At 36.8% G+C, this 21559-nt stretch overlaps 1 protein-coding gene across 3 annotated transcripts in view; it reads right to left on the bottom strand.

Annotated features, from left to right (window-relative positions):
• The window catches only part of SEC24D (SEC24 homolog D, COPII coat complex component), an 82271-nt gene that overhangs the window by 41499 nt on the left and 19213 nt on the right, over positions 1-21559 (bottom strand). For all 3 annotated transcript variants that reach the window (XM_058192778.1, XM_058192780.1, XM_058192779.1), the window contains exons 4-8: positions 20674-20798; positions 17661-17918; positions 15635-15756; positions 14289-14400; positions 13483-13610 (exon numbers count right to left, since the gene is read on the bottom strand). In XM_058192778.1, the coding sequence (XP_058048761.1) occupies positions 13483-13610; positions 14289-14400; positions 15635-15756; positions 17661-17918; positions 20674-20798 (745 nt within the window). The remainder of the gene's footprint in view (positions 1-13482; positions 13611-14288; positions 14401-15634; positions 15757-17660; positions 17919-20673; positions 20799-21559) is intronic.

Here is a 21559-nt window from a genome sequence, read left to right as displayed (position 1 = left end):
ATTGATTAGAATGATCTAGTGGAAGCAAATATTTTGTTAACTCTGGGGCAAATAAGTAGTGTTTGACTCTTGGCAGACCAAGAGCTGAGCTGCTTTTTGATGCATTATTTATCATATATAATTCTTTTGATACAGTTATATTACCAGATTATGGGAATTTAAGATCTCTTCTGTGGCTTTGCAGGAGTTGACTAAATAGAATAAGTATCATATTAGTGTGATATATATTAAGTAATCAAATGAGATTTGTGAAAATTGTATCAGGAATCAGGTACTGTATGTATGTATGTATTTATTTATTTATTTATTTAAATTTTTATACCGCCCTTCTCCCGAAGGACTCAGGGCGGTGTACAGCCAAAGTTAAAACAATTAAATATACAAAATTAAAATATCAATTTAAAATACATATTCAATAATGGCCAAATTAAAACCGTCAATTGACCCAACCTAAAATACCCCATATAAAATTACAAAAAATTAAAATTTGGAAATTTAAAAATCAAGCCAGTCCTGCTTGGATAAATAAATAAGTTTTTAATTCCCGGCGAAAGGTCCGAAGGTCAGATAATTGGCGCAAACTGGGGGGAAGTTCGTTCCAGAGGGTAGGTGCTCCAACAGAGAAGGCCCTTCCCCTGGGGGCCACCAGCCGGCATTGCTTGGCGGACAGTACCCTGAGAAGACCTCTGTGAGAGCGTACGGGTCGGTGGGAGGCATAAGGTAACAGCAGGCGGTCCCGTAAGTACCCGGGCCCTAAGCCATGGAGCACTTTAAAGGTGGTAACCAGAACCTTGAAGCGCACCCGAAAGACCACAGGTAGCCAGTGCAGACTGCGCAGGAGTGGTGTTACCAGGGAGCAACGTGGAGCTCCCTCAATCACCCGCGCAGCTGCATTCTGGACTAACTGGAGTCTCCGAGTGCACTTCAGGGGTAGCCCCATGTAGAGAGCATTGCAATAATACAGATGAGAAGTGACGAGAGCATGAGTGACCGTACATAAGGCATCCCGGTCCAGAAAGGGGCGCAACTGGCGAACCAGGTGAACCTGGTAAAAGGCTCTCCTAGAGACAACCGCCAGATGATCTTCAAACGACAGCCGTCCATCCAGGAGAACGCCCAAGTTGCGTACCCTCTCTGTTGGGGCCAGTGACTCGCCCCCAACAGACAGCCGCAGTTGCAGCTGACTGTACCGGGGTGCCGGCATCCACAGCCACTCCGTCTTGGATGGATTGAGTCTGAGTCTGTTTCTCCCCATCCAGACCCGTACGGCCTCCAGGCAACGGGACAACACTTCGACAGCTTCGTTGGGGTGGCCCGGGGTGGAAAAGTACAGCTGAGTGTCATCAGCGTACAGCTGATAACTCACCCCGAAGCCACTGATGACCTCGCACAATGGCTTCATATAGATGTTGAACAGGAGAGGCGAGAGAATCGACCCCTGAGGCACCCCACAAGTAAGGCGCCTCGTGGTCGATCTCTGCCCTCCTGTCAACACCGTCTGCAACCGGTCAGAGAGATAGGAGGAGAACCACCGATAAACAGTGCCTCCCACTCCCAAACTCTCCAACCGGCGCAGCAGGATACCATGGTCGATGGTATCAAAAGCCGATGAAAGATCTAACAGGACCAGGGCAGAGGAACAACCCCTATCCCTGGCCCTCCAGAGGTCATCCACCAACGTGACCAAAGCTGTCTCCGTGCTATACCCGGACCGGAAGCCGGACTGGAATGGGTCTAGATAGACAGCTTCATCCAGGTACTGGGGAAGCTGCCATGCCACCTGTTGTGTCTTGCCCGCCCTCAGAGCAGCCGGGGCCTTCTTATCTGCTCCCGAACACGGAGGAATGTATGCCTCCCGGCCCCAGTCCTGGCTCCATGCCCAGACAAACTGCAGAAGAAGGAGCACCTCCCGGCCCCAGCCCTGACTCCATGCCCAGGCAAACGGAGCAGCTAGACCCCTCCCCCTCCTCCATAGCATGTGAGCCTGAGGAGGGTTTATTACCAACAGCTGATTGGAGTGACCCTCGCATCAGAAGATTGGATAGGCGGAGGCAACAGAAGGAAGGGAGGGGGAGGCCTTAATGAGTGCTGAGTCATGGAGCCACACCCCATGGCCTATATAAAGGATCTGCTTTCTGGCAGTCTCTGAGTCAGGCAAAAGTCGAACTTATCTTGCTGAAGTCACTTACTGGTCTCCTGCCTGCTCTGAGGACTTTGCTAGGACTTTGGGCAGAGCTGCAGAGGCAAGCCTGATTCGGATTTCCCTGACCCGGCCATCAGCGGAGGAGTGGGACACGACACCACCACACTCTCTTCAACCTTCGCCACAAAGCGAAGGTTGGAGACTGGACGGTAATTACCCAAAATAGCTGGGTCCAGGGAAGGCTTCTTAAGGAGGGGTCTCACCACTGCCTCTTTCAAGGCGGCGGGAAAGACCCCCTCCAACAAAGAAGCATTTATAATTCCCCGGAGCCAGCCTCGTGTCACCTCCTGAGTGGCCAGTATCAGCCAAGAGGGACACGGGTCCAGTAAACATGTAGCACAATATAATATATATGTGTGTTATATACAGTATATATATGATATGTACAGTATATATCTATGTGTGTCTGTGTGTGTATTAAGACCAGTGATAATGTTATACATTTTTAAATAACTTTCTTCCTATGAATAGTATACGTTCACTCTCTGTTTTTGTATCATTCAACAGGTAACAAGGTACAAACCAGGGAAGTCAATACATTTGCAGTTGTCAAGGAGTGCAATATTTACCGACATATCATAAAATCAGAAAGGTAGAAAAAAAACAGGTTCTCCTAATGCCACACAACAAAGCCAAATCAATCAAGACATTAGCCATTAACTAAAATGAAACCTTTATACATTCCATTACAAGTTAACACTATTTTGACTGAAGTCATCTGCTATTAATTGCTACAAATTAATGCTAGAGGAACAAAATACAACTCTGAATGTGAATGTATTGACAGTCACTTTCAGCAATGGTCCATTTGTAATACTCTGCCTAAATAGGTAATCCACCCAAAATCATAAAGAGGATGCACAGCATAGAAATTAGATAGATAGATAGATAGATAGATAGATAGATAGATAGATAGATAGATAGATAGATAGATAGATAGATAGATGATAATGATGCCATTATTTTTTAAGATTTTCACAGTAAAATATCCAAATTCTGAATTCAGAAAGTTCTAGATAATAGAGCCAAATAAGAGTTAAGTAATTAATGGCTGCTTTATTTTGTGACAAAGCAAGGAACGTGCTTGGTTCTAGTCAATAGCAATACTCTTACATCACAAGGCTGGTCTTTATTGGTAGATCATTAATGTGCAGTATATTACATGACCAAGAATTATACTGGCATTCCCAATTTAGTTAACAAAATTTGTGGCATGAAACAGATAATACTAAAGCATGACCACAACTAACCTTATCTAAACTTAAAAATAAAAGTCCAGCCCTGCCCCGAATGGATTAATTGGCCTCTGAGATTCTGAAAGATTACATCGCCCACTTTAGTCTTTTGTCATGATGCCAAAGAATTCTACAAATTGCCTGTAGCACGTTTACCTTGTAGGGAAGATGGGCACATAGACATTTAATAAATAAATAATAAAGTTCATTTTCAACAATTATCCTGACATCTTATCGGGGTTCATTAATGTCAAGAATACTAGTTCTAGTTCCAGTCTCCTTCAGCCAAAATATGACATATTCAGAGTCCCACCCATTCTAATCACTGTAGTAACTAAGCAGGGTATGCTCATATTAGAATACCAATGACTTTCTTTACTTTTAAAATGTTGGTTGTTATATAGAAGTTGGGTGGTGCTGTTTATCAAGGGAAGGTCAGTAGTCAGGATTAACCAATGATAAAAACACAAATATCAAATCAGAACATATCAAGGTAATCAAAAGCCTCTACTAGACAATGGATCTCCAAAATGTCAGGGAGCAGAAGCAATCAGAACAAAGGAACGGGAAAGAAAAAATTAACAAGCTAATATGCAAAACGTATGGTAAATTGCCATAACATCAGAACAGCAGTTTTAACTTTGTTGCTAGAAGGTCATGAAAATAATTGACTACAAAGTGCTTTTTTTCATGCTAGTCTTCTGCCTTTCATAGCTTCCACTTAGCACTGAACTGACATTTAGATTACTGACATTTAGAAGACCATACATAGAGATAGTATCTGATGTGTCTGGGCATTGCTTCTTTTATAAAGTGCTCTTGTGAGCCCTGGAAAATAAGTATTAGTTTCTGCTGAATGTACCATATTGGCTAATTTCCAAGAATGAAAGAGGAGAAAAGGGAAACTTTTATGTGCTTCATTGATCCATTCTAGAAATCATTCTAGTATCATTTTTAGACTACAAAGCTTTAAAATTCTATAATCATATTCTCCTTTGTTCCTTGTTAGTAAAAAGAGGACAGTTATATGATTTATGGAAGATGATTAAGATTTATCCAAGTCAAGCTGACGAGTTAACTAGATTGTGATGGAAAATCTGTGATTTACTGCCAAGCTCCAATGAGGAAACTGACAGTGACATGTTGTGAATCTGCATTTTCTGCCCAGCAATAAAGAGCAGATGCAATGTATTTTGCCCTCACTGGAAATGTAAATACTATTATTTTTACTAATAGCAATGCCGATTTAGTGATATAATAGAGTAACAGAGTTGGAAGGGACCTTGGAGGTCCCAGCTCAAGGAGGAGATACTGTATCATTTCAGACACATGGTTAGTTCATACACATTATAAATTTCTATGGCAAGATGACACTTAATAGAGCATCAAGACATGCTAAGGACTGTATAAGACTTGTGAAATGCCCAATCTTGCCATAACCAGGAGGGAATCAATTTTCTTAAAAATTATTGGGTTTTTTTAAAAAAATGTATCACTTCCACAGAATCAATTTAAGTTTTATAGAAATTCATTAAAATGCCTTTTTAAGCCAAACTATTGAAGTAGTGAGAGTTGATTTAAAATTTTAATGTATATACAGTAAATAAAACAATTGAGACACTTTTCCTTTATTAAAACAACATTGTCATAATTTCTCAAAAATCAAAACATTCAATTTTATTCAAACTCAATGCGCTCTACTTAAGAAATTGCATCATGTCCCTTAAGGTTGTAAGTCAAAGTTTGCACTGTGCCATGTTCTTGAATTCGTAACAATTATGATTACTGAATTTTGGCAACTAGAGAATGATATGCTGCTCCATTTCTGCTCCACAGAAAGAAGCCAAGTTCTCTCCTGTTGACAGTTGCTTCGAGGCAATCAATAGAATTTCTTGCCAAGTTACTTGGAAATTCCCCACACCAAACTATCTAGATCCATGAGATGCCTGGTACAGACTATCCAAATTAAGTGTCTATTGGACAGTTACTGTCTTTTAAAAGTGCTTGCCAGAGTTGCAAGATGGCTAATCTCATTGTTTCCGGCGCTTAAACTTGATGAAAACTATAGTCTTGCATCTCCTCGTGGGTAGCACCATCTGATCACCTGTGTGTGGGATCTCCCATTCCCTCCCTTTCCAGAGTAGTTCCCAGGAACCAGTCTGCTCACCAGTTCCGTAGTCTTGGCTGAGGCTATTGGCTCCACTTTTGCAGAGCCAATTTTAGTTTGTCATACTTTCATCAGAAGTCTGCACTGTTCTTCTAAAATCTAAGGCTAAGGTCACCAGCAACTTGACAATAAGGATGCAGGGTTGGATCCACCACATGGAAATAGGAACTGACAGTATAATTTTGAGCCTCCTTTCCCTAGAACAGTCTGCCTGGTATCCCACACCGTGTCAACTCTGTCCTATAATAACAGTGATCTGTCTATTTCCCCCAATTAGATGGAAACTATCTCAAAATGCTTCACAATTGCTATTATAATTCTCAATAATATTAATTTTTCCAACCCAAAAAACATCCCATTATCTAACATATTTAGAACAAAACACAATCCATTTAAAACCTTCGGGAGATAGGGCAGTATAGAAATTTGAAATTTGAATAATAAATAAAAACCAGGTATTTCTACTCCATGTATTTAACTTTTCATTTTTTCAGTGGGAAATTTGCCAGTTCCCACTGAAAAAAAGTTAGAAGTTAAAAAATGGTTACACACCTCCAACTGCAACCGTACTCTTACTATGGCCACATTTTTAAAGACGCTTTTAAAAATCAAGCATTTGCTTAAATTTTCTACAATCAATATTAGTAATTTTTAGAAATATTAAAGAATTACAAAATATATTAATTTACTATAGAACACTTATTGAAATAACCTGATTTCTTCTGGACACTGCAAAGATTAAAAAGATGGCAAAGACTGGGAAACTTCTAAAACTATAAAAAGAGATCATCTATCCAACATAATAATAACAAGCAGCATTAAATATTAAACAAAGATCATCTAGTTTATCCAACTCTGGCTATTATTAATACATTTCAAAAAAGAATGTGCAAAGTGCTTGGACAAACATGTTAGCTGTTGGCTTTTGTTTCTAAGATCTGTTGCTAAAGCAATAGTTTGCTAAAAATATATTCTGTCAAACAATTATATTGCTTTAAGGAGAGGAGAGGAGAGGAGAGGAGAGGAGAGGAGAGAGGAAAAAGAAAGGAAAGGAAAGGAAAGGAAAGGAAAGGAAAGGAAAGGAAAGGAAAGGAAAGGAAAGGAAAGGAAAGGAGAAAGAAGGGAAGGGAAGGAAAGGAAAGGAAAGGGGAAAAGAAAGGGAAAAGGGAAAGGAGGGGAAAGGAACTTATGAATTTTCCTCACAGATCACAGAAAAGAAAAATAACTTGAATTGCCAAAATGGAGAAGAAATCGATGGTACAAAACAATGAAATATAAAATTACAAACTTCAATTTCTCTCTAGAATTCTATGCATTATTTCGATCCAATTCAAGGAAGAATCTCTGCATGCCTGGGTGCATGAATTTATAATGGTACTTGATGACTGTTAGGTCACTTGTATCTCTTAATGTGTATTCTATTGTCTTATGTTTGCTTTGTATTGCCAATAAAATTGATGATTTGCATTTTGTCCTGAACATATCACAACTGAGAGTCAGTGCAACTGCTAAATACTAAAGGTTTTGATTACTATTTCATGGTTCTGTTGATATAATATGTTTAAGCTAATAGCCATTATCCTGATGACAGTTCCTTCTTAGTGGATTCTAGTAACAAACAATTTTGATAACTGCTTTGAAACCTACTGTTTTGGAGAACAGAATGCTCACATTTTCCTCAGAATATGCATGTATCCTAAAGCCATTGTCCCAGGTGAGGTTTACTGCGGTTTATCAGTAGTCAAACAGGCAGCAGAGGGTAAGGCTTGGACAATGCAGTCAACCAACAGAAAAAGGTGTGTTCATTGGCTACCAGGACTCTACAGTAAACTCTGTAATAGACAGCTTCATATTTTTTTTCAGTTTCCCCTGCTCTGTATAAACTGCCATGGTTTCTTGTTAAGCAACATTTAGTTTATTTACAGTGACATATATAAATTGCATCCACTCCTCAGTCTGCTTTTCCTAGTAGAAGGCTGTATTTCTCAGCTCTTACTTTCCTTTGTTTAAGACACAAATTATATGTAACCCAAAAAAATAAATCTTAATGCTTTCTATAACACTGCAGTACAGATCTCCAATCACCTCTAACAGTACTTGAGCAGCATTCTAATACATAATATACATAAACTAGTTTCTACAATGTGTAGAGTTTCAGATCATTCTGTTCTAGAATTCACTTGAGAACAATAAGTGTTCTAGGGGGTGGAGGTATAACTCAGTCTTAGAATTTTTGTCAGTTGGTTAGCTTATCTCACAACCCATCTCTAGAAGTTCTTGTGGACTAGGCACAAATGTCTTCTATCCTCAGAATAGTCTCATCCACTTATCATTTAAATATTTATTTTTATAATTTCATTATTTTTATTCTTATTCATTGCCTATAGTTCTGATTTTTAAAGCTGCTGTTACTTGCAATCTATAGATACATGAAAAATACAGCCCATGACAACTAATTAATTACAACCTCCTATATCAAAAACATCAGCTCTAATTATCTTCCAGGTTCTATCTGGCATTGTTGTAATTATCACATTTTTCTTCTGATGAGAAAGTTAGTTTTGTGGGAAAAACAAAACCTACTATAATCTGTTCAAGATTTTGACTCATCTATGGCCAAAAAGAAATATTCTTGCCCATTTAGAGCTGCCTAAATGATTTTTTTCCAGTATTCCTTGTTGCATCTCAGCTGGAATAACAACTCTGTTACCATAGAGAATTAGTCCCTGTGATACCATAAATCTTCTCTCTTCAAAGAAACAGTAATAGATTGAGTGTGGTAGGCAAGATGTTTGCATGTGACAGCCAACTAATGTGTATAAAGTTGAACATTGTTTATAGTCCTGGATAAGAAGCAATAATGTGTGTACACACTGAAAAAACATGGTAAAGCCTACAATATTTTTTATGCTTAGTACCTTTCCACTTCTTTTAAAGCAGTGTTTTTCAAACTTTCCACAATCATAGGTTACTAAATAAAACTTTAACAAATGTTGGACTATCCAATTAAACTAACATCTCCACCCTACGTGTTTCTTTATAAAAGCATTAAAATTCCTGTTTGTTTTCCTTACCGCAAATAATATAACTATATTAAATGACAATTATTTGTGCATGTCTTCCCATACAATTTCATTTCAAAAGGTCTTTTTAATATTTCTTAGAAAAAACACATTTATTTAACAATTGTGGTCAGTACTGGATAAATAAATAAGGTTTGATCTAACCAGCTGATTGGTAATGAATGGAAAGAAAAGCAGCTAAGATACTGAGCAGCCACTGAGCAATTAATGTAAGGAGATTCCAGTTCTAAATTTTGGTGGACTCTGATAACTACCAGAAACTTACTGTTTTAAGATTGAAAGTTTTACCTGGCTGATATTAATTGTGAAGGTTGTTTTTAATCATTATATGTCTCTACATTTTATTACTGCATAGTCCAAACTTCTACAATGTTACCTGGAATGGGTGGTCGGTATATTGTGGCTACTATTCCAGTCCATTAAGATACTTTCAGAATTGTTTATACACTGTAATATCAGTGGGGGTTTCTACCAGTTCGCCCCCGTTTGGGTGAACCGGTAGTGGCGGTGGCAGGGGGAGGCTCTGCCCACCCACCCAGACATCATCATGGATGCTCGGCGCATGCGCAGAAGCACCTCACACAAGTGAAGCACACACATGAGCGCGTTCCCAGTTGCAAACCAGTAGCGAAGGTAAGAGGAACCCACTACTGTGCAATATACGCTCTGAGACTTTGGGCATATTATATATCTGGATCTCGGACTATTCTGAAACTATGAACTATTGGCATCAACATCCCTTCATGATCCGGAAGCAAAACTCTGCCTTTTTAATACTTGCTACCATCACCAGTCACAACAGTATACTGTATCACTGACATCACTAAATGTCAGCACCAGGTTTTCAATTGGTGATTTGATACTCCTGAAAAATTATTCTTTAAAAAAAAAGATTTAAAATAAAAGATAAAGGAGATACAGAGTACTACTCAACATGGAATCAGTTTTATCAATGATTAGACATAAGAGGTAGAGGTTAGATGAAGAAAGATTATTGTTATGTGCACGTAAAAGATGAAGTTGTCTATGACTGTATGTTAGTATAATGAACATGACTATAAATAAGCTAATATAACTATTAATATTGCTATAATTAGTATGTATATTATTATTATTATCTTTATTACTATATCTATTGCTTTTTTGGTAAAATAAAATGCATGGACAATACACAGTTTTCAAAATATTTATGTATAAATAAAAAATATTATTTAAAAAAAGACTTATTTTAAAGGACACAAGACCTCTATCAGTTCATAGAATAAAGCTTGTGTTATTCCAAGCCCCAAAAATACCCTTGGTCAACTACAGATTTGAAAAAATGAATTTCTAAAATAAGCTCTACTGCGGTTGGTTTTGGACTCATTCCACATCCATTTATGGGATCCCAAGATACCTGAATTCTTGGAAGTAAGAGTCCTTTCCACAGCTAATAGATCTTGAGGCTTGATACCCAACTTTTTTTCCTACTTGGGTTTTCCATCTGTATCTCTTCAATAGATTCCTTTGGATGACCTTACTATGGGTGGGGTTATCCCATTAAGGTGCTCTGGCTATTGATTAAATTTGTTACCATTCGCATAGCCCCTCCAAAGGTTGAAACCATCTGCATAAGTAACATCTGGGACAAATTCTTGTCCAAAATATCCAGAATTTAACAGTTCCTGGGGTTTTTTTTTTCTTCAAACACTTATAAAAACCTCAGCAGTCCCTAGACTTTTATATCCTTGGATGGAAACAAGCAATATCAACCCTGACTACTCTTTAGGAGGTCGATCCTGAAGATGAAATTCAAATACTTTGGCCACCTAATGAGAAGGAAGAACTCACTGGAGAAGAGCCTAATGCTGGGAAAGATTGAGGGCAAAAGAAGAAAGGGACGACAGAGAATGAGGTGGCTGGATGGAGTCACTGAAGCAGTCGGCGTGAGCTTAAATGGACTCCAGAGGATGGTAGAGGACAGGAAGGCCTGGAGGAACATTGTCCATGGAGTCACAATGAATCGGACATGACTTCGCAACTAACAACAACAAATCAGTTCTTTTTTTTTTCTTTATACACTTATAAAATCCTCAGCAGTCCCTAGACTTTTATATCCTTGGATGGAAACAAGCAATATCATAGATCACATTTCCTAAGGGCAAAATATTTACAAACAGTTTCCCAAACGACAAGAGTTATATATCTTTATGTGTGTCAGAGCTGATGGTTGTCATAACATCTCCTCCTAAAAAATTATTTCTGTTTAGCTTGCCTACTCCAACCTGCTTAAATATTTATCATTAGTTTGTAAACCCACATGTAAAAAGAAAGAGTATGATATTCACTGATTTCTATATACACTGAAAATCTTAATATTTCAATAAAATAGTCCTTCTCCGTTTCTTCTGAATGTGAGGATATTTTAACTGTTACTCAATGCTTATGAGTTTTTAATGAATTTATTTCATGCTAAATTGTGATAACTACTTCTAATATAATCCCAAAATATATAACCCTTTGGAATACATTTCATATAACAGTGAAATGACTCTTTAGACAAATTGTGGATTATGCATGTATCTGCCTAAACTCAAAAGGATGTGAATATGATGAATTTCTGCCAAAACATCCTAATTGTCTCTACTGAAATTAATGGAATAGTATATGCAATCTGGGTTTTCTTGGACTCACAACTCCTACTCAGACAACAGATAGCTGCTGTGGCCAGAAGAATATTTGCACGACTTTGTATTGTTTATTTATTTATTTTATTTATTTGTCAATCACATATAAGATAACAGGTAAAAGTATAAACATAATTTGGATACATGAAAAGAGTAAGGAAAAAAAAGGAATATTAGGACAGGGACGGTAGGCATGCAGGTGCACTTATGCATGCCAGTTGTGCCCATTCCTGGATTAGGAGGCCCTGCCCATATTCACGCTTATCCTGGTCAATAAATATAATGCATGATGCTGCCCTTAGTGACCATCCAAATGCTGCAACTAGCATAAAATGTGGCAGTGTTGGCATTATGTGTACTCTTTAATCAGTGCATATAAATATAATCAGTGCATATAAAAAGGACTAGGGGAGACATGATAGCAGTGTTCCAATATCTCAGGGGTTGCCACAAAGAAGAGGGAGTCGGGCTGTTCTCCAAAGCACCTGAGGGTAGAACAAGAAGCAATGGGTGGAAACTGATCAAGGAAAGAAGCAACTTAGAACTAAGGAGAAATTTCCTGACAGTTAGAACAATTAATAAGTGGAACGACTTGCCTGCAGAAGTTGTGAATGCTCCAACACTGGAAATTTTTAAGAAAATGTTGGATAACCATCTGTCTGAAATGGTGTAGGGTTTCCTGCCTGGGCAGGGGGTTGGACTAGAAGGCCTCCAAGGTCCCTTCCAACTCTGTTGTTATTATTATTATATTACACCTTTGTTCTTGTGCTGCATTATCTGTCATTATGCTTCCTGGTTCAGTTCAAGATGTTGGCAATATATGGCTTTATATGATGTGGGACAGATTTATTTAAGGGATCACTCTCTCCATTTATATCTACCCATTCCAGTGGTAGGATTCAGCCGGTTATGTCCGGATTGCATGAACCGGTAGTGGTGACTGCAGGAGGCTCCACCCAGTATAATGTGCGATTACTGCACATGCACAGAATCCCACCTCTGATCCATTTTATCAAGATTTCCAGGAGAAGCAAGTTGTGGATTCTGTCTAGAAATAGTGGCGGGGGGGGGCAGTGGGGCGGGGAGACACGCAGAAAGTAGTAAGTACCCCACAGTACTTATGTAAGATATCATCCCCTTGACCTTAGATTGGTCCCAACTCTCCCAGCCTTTAGGAACACATGGTTCTCTAGCTGTGCCTGGGGACCTGGCATTTTACAGTTTTTTGCAATATTTAGAGATACAATGATGAATTTTGCCACTGATCATGGTTATTTTTGAACAATGTAGATATTGATGATTTTTATATGCTTGTTTAACTAGATCTAATTGTTGTTTTTAATAGCTGTGAGCCATCCAGAATCACTTAGGTGAGATTTGTGTCCATTCAAATTGAATAAATAAAACAACATACCGGTAACTCATCAAAAATCTTCAAGAACATCTGTAACTACCTAAATACTTATGCATTGTCCAATATATTAAAAATGGAATTTTAAAAACCTAAAAAGTCTGTATCTTTGGAGTAAAGATATAGAACTTTCATACCATTCTAATAATATAGATTTTTCTACAAATGATAAATGTACTGTAGTATCTCACATATGTAAGATTCATGCTGAATATTAATCAGCTAAATAAAAACTTAATGGTTGGTAAAACAGCTCTTTTAGTACATGCCACATTGATCAGATTATACAGAAGAACTAAGAACTATGCATAAAAGAAGTAACTATTATTGATGTTCACTTCTTTGCTTTAGTGATTTAATCAGAAAGATAGCTTTCAGTTTTATCCAGTACTTGAAATATATATAAAAATTATAAAATAAAGGTTATAGATTTAAAGCTTTACATTAAAGGGTTCTATTCACACAATCAGTAGGTTGAAATCCTGAATAGTGAATTAACTTCACAGTGATAATGGGAGAATTGTACTCCTGCAGCTGCTCCATGATAATTGAACAATCACTGGACTTGACAACTGATTTTATTGATTCATTGTTGTAACACTCCTTTGCTATGAACAGATACATTATATTCTGCTCTGCTATAAACAGATGCATACTCTTTACATGTAAAATCACTAAAAATGTAATTTATGATTTTTTGTCAGTTTTCTCACTTACCTCATTTGCTGGAATATTGGCAAAAGGCTTGATGATTGCAGCTAATGGAATTTGAGCCTGTTTTGCTAGGTCTGAAGTTGAAGGAAAGCAATAAGAGGTACATCGAATATAACGAGGACTGGAATTACCTGAATAATTGCAAATAGTGACAACGTTAGATGATAAAAACAGATACGTTTTGACCTTAAAATCAGAAAATATTTCTTCACAAAGAATGCAAAATAAATATCTTTTGACTGAGTTCAACCTAACGATAAAACCACATAGGTTCTGTTCCTCTCATTGAAATCTCTAGGGCTTCTCTACCAAAAAACAACAACACCCTAATAGGGTGCAACTCAGAACTCTGTAAGTAAAAAAAAAAAAAATTCAGCGTGGTTTCTCCTCCTTTCCAAACCAATAAGCTACAGAAATTTTTCAGTCCCACAGAGCAGATTTGAACACTCATAGGAATGAGCTCCTTTCCCAAGAGCTCCTTTCCAAGATAGAAGCAACCAAGAAAATATTAAGTTTTGTACCAAGAAGTTTGGAATCAGTTGCAAAAGTATAAAATCCCTAAAGGAATGTAAAAAAAATGAATTCTCTCCCATTAAACCTTAGTTTTAACCAAGTTACTATGCAACTACATAAATTATTTCCAGAAGAAGCTACATTAACATGAGTTCACCAATAAAAAAACCTTTAATATTTAATTTAATCTTGTCCTTTTGACTTCTAGATCAATTTAACAAATATTAGAGAAATTAAATATGAATATTCAAATCAATACAAATTGTAATTCAAGTTAACTGATATGATCTATTTACCTTGATCTTGGATCAGACAATCTGTTGTAACTAAAGGAGGGACTTGACCTCTGATATTGGTAGCATAGCTCTGACCTCCTCTGGAAACTTTATCATTTTCAATTACTTGAATCTTATGGATAAAAGTAAACAAACAATATAAACATTGGAGGCAGACTAATTTTTTCAAATTAATGTTTACAGACATGTTACCACAGTTCAAAAATCAAGGCAGGATTTATAGATCAGGAAAGCAAAAGGTTTTGATGCTGCTTGGAAGAAACTTTAGAATGCAATTTCAAAAAAATGAAGAACCTTATATACTTCAAAAATGTCTTTAAGCATTATAATAATACAGTAATTGATTCACACTCCCACCCGTCTTTCACCCATTATATTAACATTCAAGCATATGTTCAAAGAACAGTTTTTGTTGGTCTCCTCAGCTCTACAAAGTATGGACAATCTTAGGGAGTTTCTGCAGCTAATCACAAAATTACAATAAACAAAATAAAATGAGCAGATAAATGACACAAAAAACATTTAACAGAAACTAAAAGAGGAAAGTTGGAACTTTGTTTTTCTTAAAAAAGGGATAAAAAGAATTACATTTCCAAGTTTAGAATGCAATAAACCAAGAAAATGCAATGTTTTTTGTTGTCTGCCTGCATAGTTGTTTATTTATTTATTTATTTATTTATTTATTTATTAAATTACCCCCTATGCTTTTTAAAATATAGCTGGTCACTTGGTAAGTATCAGCACTCAAATTACATCTGTGGTCCTAGGATAAAAAAAAAAAACAAGGAAGCAAGAGCTTGTTGAGCAGAATATTCAAAATAATATGGAATTTTGTTTTTCAGCTATTTTTATTTATTTATTTATTTATTTATTTATTTGCATTTATATCCCGCCCTTCTCCGAAGACTCAGGGCGGCTTACACTATGTCAAGCAATAGTCTTCATCCATTTGTATATTATATACAAAGTCAACTTATTGCCCCCAACAATCTGGGTCCTCATTTTACCTACCTTATAAAGGATGGAAGGCTGAGTCAACCTTGGGCCTGGTGGGGCTTGAACCTGCAGTAATTGCAAGCAGTTGCTGTGTTTTTACTTTAAGTCACGGGTGTCAAACTCGCCGTATCACGTTGCTGTCATGTGATGTTTTTCGACGTTTTTCCCCTTCGCGGAGCTTGAGTGGGCATGGCCCACGCGTGACACATCCAGACCGCGGGCTGCCAGTTTGACACCCCTGCTCTAAGCACTTCAATGAAAATCTCAGGCTCAGAAGATTTGGGACATGATACAGTGATACAGCTTGAATGCCACATCCAGGAAACCAAAAGGATGAAATTCTTACTCACTGGGCTTGGAATGGAATCTGGATCAAGTTTTCTTTGCTGTGGTCCAGCTAATTGTGCTGGACCTGAGGGAAGGCCACCTGGATAAGACAGTTGTGCCCCTGCCATTGGAGGACCATAATTTCCTGCAAAAAAGATAAAAATGTAATAATCTCACCAATTTATTTTACAGCTTTATTTTATAACCTGTATTTTCTATTTGTTTTGATTTTTATTAAAGAGGTTTAAAAAAACAAACAAGTGAAAAAGCTATTTCCTGTTTAAAATCTATACTCCAAACAAGACATAGCTATTTTCTTCTCTTATATGATAGGGAAGGATAAAGAGAGATCTCTATAAATAAAGATCTCTTGGGAATTTTTCATGGGAAATGGTGGGGGGAAAAAAGGAGAGAATGGTTTAACATATGCAAAATAAAATGCTTTCCAATATTTCTATCATTTTCTTTAAAAATGGTGGGGAGTAGATGTTATCCTAATATGAAGACACATGGGGTAATCCTGCTGACTATTGAATTTTCTATTTCAAAGTTGTTTTCTCTCCTTTGTGCTAGTGAGTATGTTTGCTGAACATGCATGCTACCTATCAGTAAGATATTCATCCTATGGACATCTGATTTAGATAATCCAGCAAACAAAGGTCATTTTCTTAGTGTATGATCAGCAATATTCTGGTAATTGGCCAACTGCTATCTCCCTAACAATTATTTTTACTGGAATAGAATAGAACAGAACAGAACAGAACAGAACAGAACAATAGAATTTTTTATTGGCCAAGTGTGATCAGACACACAAGGAATTTGTCTTGGTGCATATGCTCTCAGTGTACAATAAAGAAAAGATACGTTCATCAAGAATCATAAGGTGCAACACAATGATAGTCATAGCGTACAAATAAGCAATCAGGAAACAATCAATATCAATATAAATCGTAAGGATACAATACTGTTAAAATATTGTTTTAACCAATTTATACGGGAGTTCGTCTTGCAAGAGCAACTCAAGGTGGGTCACAAAGACTTAAAAGCTCAAATACAACAACTGGTAACGCATGTAAATGGTGGCATTCAAAGACAGCATAAATTATTTGCAGATAACTATCCATTTTACAGACCCAATTTAAACAGTTCTACACATTCTGTAATGGTCCAGTTAGGCATTGGATACGTAAAGCTATTTTTTTATTCCTCTTCTGCCAGGCCTATAAAAAGGTGAAAAAAAATCATGTCCTAATTTGCATCACTCAAGCATTTTGTCTCTGGGTTCAGAACTCATAAAATGTTTCAAGGAGGCCAAGAAGTCAAGTAAAACAGCAATAGGGATGTTTTGTAACAATAAAAGTTTGATCTATAGTGCAGTCTAGTCAACATGTTAGGTCTAGAGTTAGTTCTATAGGTCATACTGAGCCAATTTCTGTTCACTATGCTACATACAGCAAAGAATCTATGGACAGAAAAAAAACACATTTAAATCTTGTCTGTTCTAAATTACAGCATTAGATACTTCTCTCATTTCTCATTAGACACTACTCCCTTCTCTATATTCAAAACAGAAATTACAGCCTGATAATCCTGTGTCAGGGGGACGCGGTGGCTCAGTGGCTAAGATGCTGAGCTTGTCGATTGAAAGGTTGGCAGTTCAGCAGTTCGAATCCCTAGTGCCGTGTAATGGGGTGAGTTCCAATTACTTGCCCCAGCTTCTTCCAACCTAGCAGTTCAAAAGCATATAAAAAATTCAAGTAGAAAAATAGGGACCACCTATGGTGGGAAGGTAACTGCGTTCCATGCGCCTTTGGCTTTTTGTCATACCGGCCACCCACATGACCACGGAGACATCTTCGGACAGTGCTGGCTCTTCAGCTTTGAAACGGAGATGAGCACCACCCCCTAGCATCGGGAACGACTAGCACATATGTGCGAGGGGAACCTTTACCTTTACCTTTAACCCTATGTTGCTTAGGTGAGATGGACAGTGTAGAATTTTAATAATAAATAAATGAAATGAAATGAAATAAAGGCATCTATACTTACCATACTGAGAAGGAAACCCAGGACCTGGGGGTTCACCTGCAAATTGCTGTGGCAAGTTGGTGTTCAGTGGATTTGGGCCAGGGATCCCCTCCTGCCTGGCCATTGAAGGAGGTAAAGATGAAGTGCAGTGACTATTCAAGTTATTTGGTGGAGGACTTGTTGGCAAAGCCATTTGATGTGGTTGAAGCGGTGGACCTTGCAAACGTGATGGTAGGCCCGAAGGACCAGAAGAAGGTGGATTCTGAGGATTACTGGGACCTAATTGCAAAAATGCAATTATGAAGTATGCATCTAAAACTCAAAATTGTCATGCAGTCACATCTGAGTAAATTAGTCTTCTAGACATTTACAATACATATTTTTGTTAATGATTATATATTACTTTAAAATTACAATAAATTACATACCATACATTTGATTATATTTAAAGTCTGCACAGAGGCACCCTGCAACTCAAGTCAAACTAGAGTCCTGGTGATTTCATGGATGTATTTATATAGTACTGTTGGCAACAATAAAGAAGTGGTTTGCCACTGCTTTCTTCTGGGTTGTTGTTGTTTTTCATCCTTAGTCTAGACTTTAGATCCACAGAAGCTATTCAATTATGACTATTTTATTTTCAATAGTTAACTGCTCCAGCCATGACTAGAATTGAATCCAATCAATTAACAATTATTAGATTTTAAACTAAAATTACCCCACAAGCACAGCTATAAAGATATTTATCTAAATTTATTGTTGAAATTTAATATGCAAATAAAATTTACTTAAATTTACATAAATTACACAGGGCCTCTGTGGCTCAGGCTGCTAATGCAATCTGTTATTAACAGCAGCTGCCTGCAATTATTGCAGGTTCTAGTCCCACCAGGCCCAAGGTTGACTCAGCCTTCCATCCTTTATAAGGTAGGTAAAATGAGGACCCAGATTGTTGGGGGCAATAAGTTGACTTTGTATATAAATATACAAATAGAATGAAGACTATTGCTAACATAGTGTTAGCCGCCCTGAGTCTCCGGAGAAGGGCAGGATATAAATGCAAATAAAAAAAAAATCACATTCCTAGAAGTAATTATTTCATTCCATTTCATGATAAAAAGAAGCATAATTTGGGATATTTAAATACTATGAATCAGATGAAAGATGGCAGCTGCAAAGATTTTTAATCAATACTTTTATTACCAATAGAAAACAGGGCATAAAATATGAAGTTCCTTTGCTGAAATGTTAGGCCTAATCCGTAAGTGTCCCATGGAATATTTCAGAGATCATGTCTGAATACATACAGCTTCCAAATTACACAGGAATTCTAGGATAAACTCATTTTCACATGTCAAATTGTATGCTGTACAATCTGTGTGAGCAAATATGGCAATCATTATTTGGTAATTCTTGTCATTCTTGCATTCTCTTCGATAAATTCAGATTTATTAAGTCAGGATTTGCATAAACCAATAATTGTTTGCTTCTTTATGTCAACCCCAGAAAACCCCTCCTGCAGAAAAGACTCCGAAACCAACATCTTTCAAAGTTCTAGCATAGGTAAACTGGCACAGTTGGAGGAAAACTGAAACTGGGGACTCCGGTTCCTCCCTCAGCAATACAAACCCCAAAATCTCCACCCTCATGACCCCTCTGCCGGTCACATGCTCCAATCCTCAACCGTCCCATGTCAAAGCATCACTCCAGCCACTCCTTCTCAAGATGCGAACCCAGCCTGACCTTGACCGGCAGAAAATGTTATTATGTCTAATCATTCCTTGCACTACCACCCTCCTCCCCTCCTTTCCCACAGAGGAGAATTGTGGCAGCGCATGGAAGTCTTCGGCCTAGCATGGCTTCCAAAGCTGACACTTTACACATAAAAGAAAATAGAGTGGAAATTTTTTTCTAGTATTATTAACCTTATGATGTTTGTAAAAATGAACACCCTTCTATCCAATGAGTAAATAATTGTGATTTTGACAAAATTGCTTAAAATAGATTTACAATGGGTTAAAATTTGCATTAGGAATCTTGTATCAAAGTAAGATTATGACGATAACTTTATTTAGTCATTTAGTCGTATTACATATCCAATTAGTACTGGGAATTGATATTATTTGGAAGCGTCCAATAAGCTTTCAAACTATCAGATCTTTGCCGTCACCAAAAATACGTTTAAATGAATAGTACAATAAATCATTCTAATTCTTTTAAATATTTTTAAGAAAGGAAAATCCCAGAAAAACTATATAGACTTAACCATACTATATAGTTTGTCTCTCTTAAGTATTTTTATACCACCTTTAGATGATTTGTATATATATGATAACCAGTTGATGTAAAATCTGTGCAATGTAAAATGCTCATTTCCAGGCTTCTGATCACAAATTCCCCATGTTATCATACACTCATCCCATCCCCTTGCTCTATTACTTTTTGTGATGGTGCAGGAATCGCCAATTGAAAGCCTTAATATAATAAAATAATAATAAAATAAATAATAATAATAATAATAATAAAATAATAATAAATAATTGAAAGCCTTAATATAAGCAAAAATCCACTTGCAACAATTGGAGCCAATGGTTAGATCCAGATTGAATTAACTTTGTTTCTAGCCAATTCAATCTGGATCTAACCATTAAGGTCTATGGAATTCCATGGACTTTAAATTAGTGTTTCTATGCTAAGCTTATTTAAATCCAATTCATATTAAAACAAACCAATACATAGTTAAATTTCTAATCTGTCAGAAACTATCCAGTGATTTGCAAAGTTGATATTTTAGCAATTTATAAAGGAATAGATAGATTTTGGATGATTATAATGAAATATGGTTATCATTCACTGAAATGCTAATATAGAACATTTTATATATGTATAAATATGAATAAATATATGTAATGTATACTTTTTAAAAGATTTTATTTTATTTTGACTTTCTGCCTTTATTTTTCCTCCTTTTTGTTTTTATACCGAATAAAAAAGAAAGAAAAGAAAAACCTTTCATGGATTATGCAATTCATACCATAACTACTTATCTGCATGTTGCCAAACTGATTTGTCAGCTGTACTGGAGGCAAAGGGGGGCTGTTAGGACCAGACTGTAAAGAATGATGGTAGGAAGGATAAGAAGCTGGAGGACCTGGCAATCTGAAAAGAAAAAAATAACATTATACAAACTCAGGAAATCACCATACACTATATTATTTTGCTCATAAAACATATCATCCAAGATGCACATGAATCATTCCTGTAGACTCTGCAGAGAAAATACCACACCTAAAATGTCTAGGAAACTAAAAAGAGGCTTTGTCTGTAGCAGGTTGACTCATCACATGCTGTACAGCAACTTCCTGATTAATTATTATTTATAGGGGAACAATTCTAGGTGAGCCATCCTCAGATAAATTATTTGTCCCTTGTATTTTTTTTTTCAGGCACTTTCAAAATAAGAGGTTTTCTTCCCCTTCTACTAGTAACAGTTTATCATTATAACTAAACCCATATAAACTATGATTAGCTTTCACTGTGGCTTACTGGGGGAAAAAATTAGATATAGCCAGGTTGTTTCAATAAAGCACTAATCAACATTAACCAGGTTTTAAAAATTACTTAATACTAAGCTGCAGCTAATCAAATATCAAAGTTGCCAATCTCTTCTTCATATGACTGCTCAGCAGTAATAGAGTTTAAGTCCTAAGTTCACCAAGGCTCATTCTCAGGATAATAAAATACAGTTTATGAATACACAGGCACTGTCAATTGTAAGAATCATTTTGCCCAACTGAAATTTCTTTTCTAAAAAAAGGGGGCTTCCATTGTGACATTATGCTTTATAAACACAATAGAGATGAGCTGAGATGATTAGAAGTATTTTTATTAGGAGATCTGTAAGGATTCTCAGTCATCCA

The sequence above is a fragment of the Ahaetulla prasina genome, chromosome 8, assembly GCF_028640845.1.
Source record: "Ahaetulla prasina isolate Xishuangbanna chromosome 8, ASM2864084v1, whole genome shotgun sequence".
Classification (NCBI taxonomy): Eukaryota; Metazoa; Chordata; class Lepidosauria; order Squamata; family Colubridae; genus Ahaetulla; species Ahaetulla prasina.
Note: the sequence above shows the minus strand (reverse complement) of the source record. Positions and strands in the feature narration are given on the sequence as shown.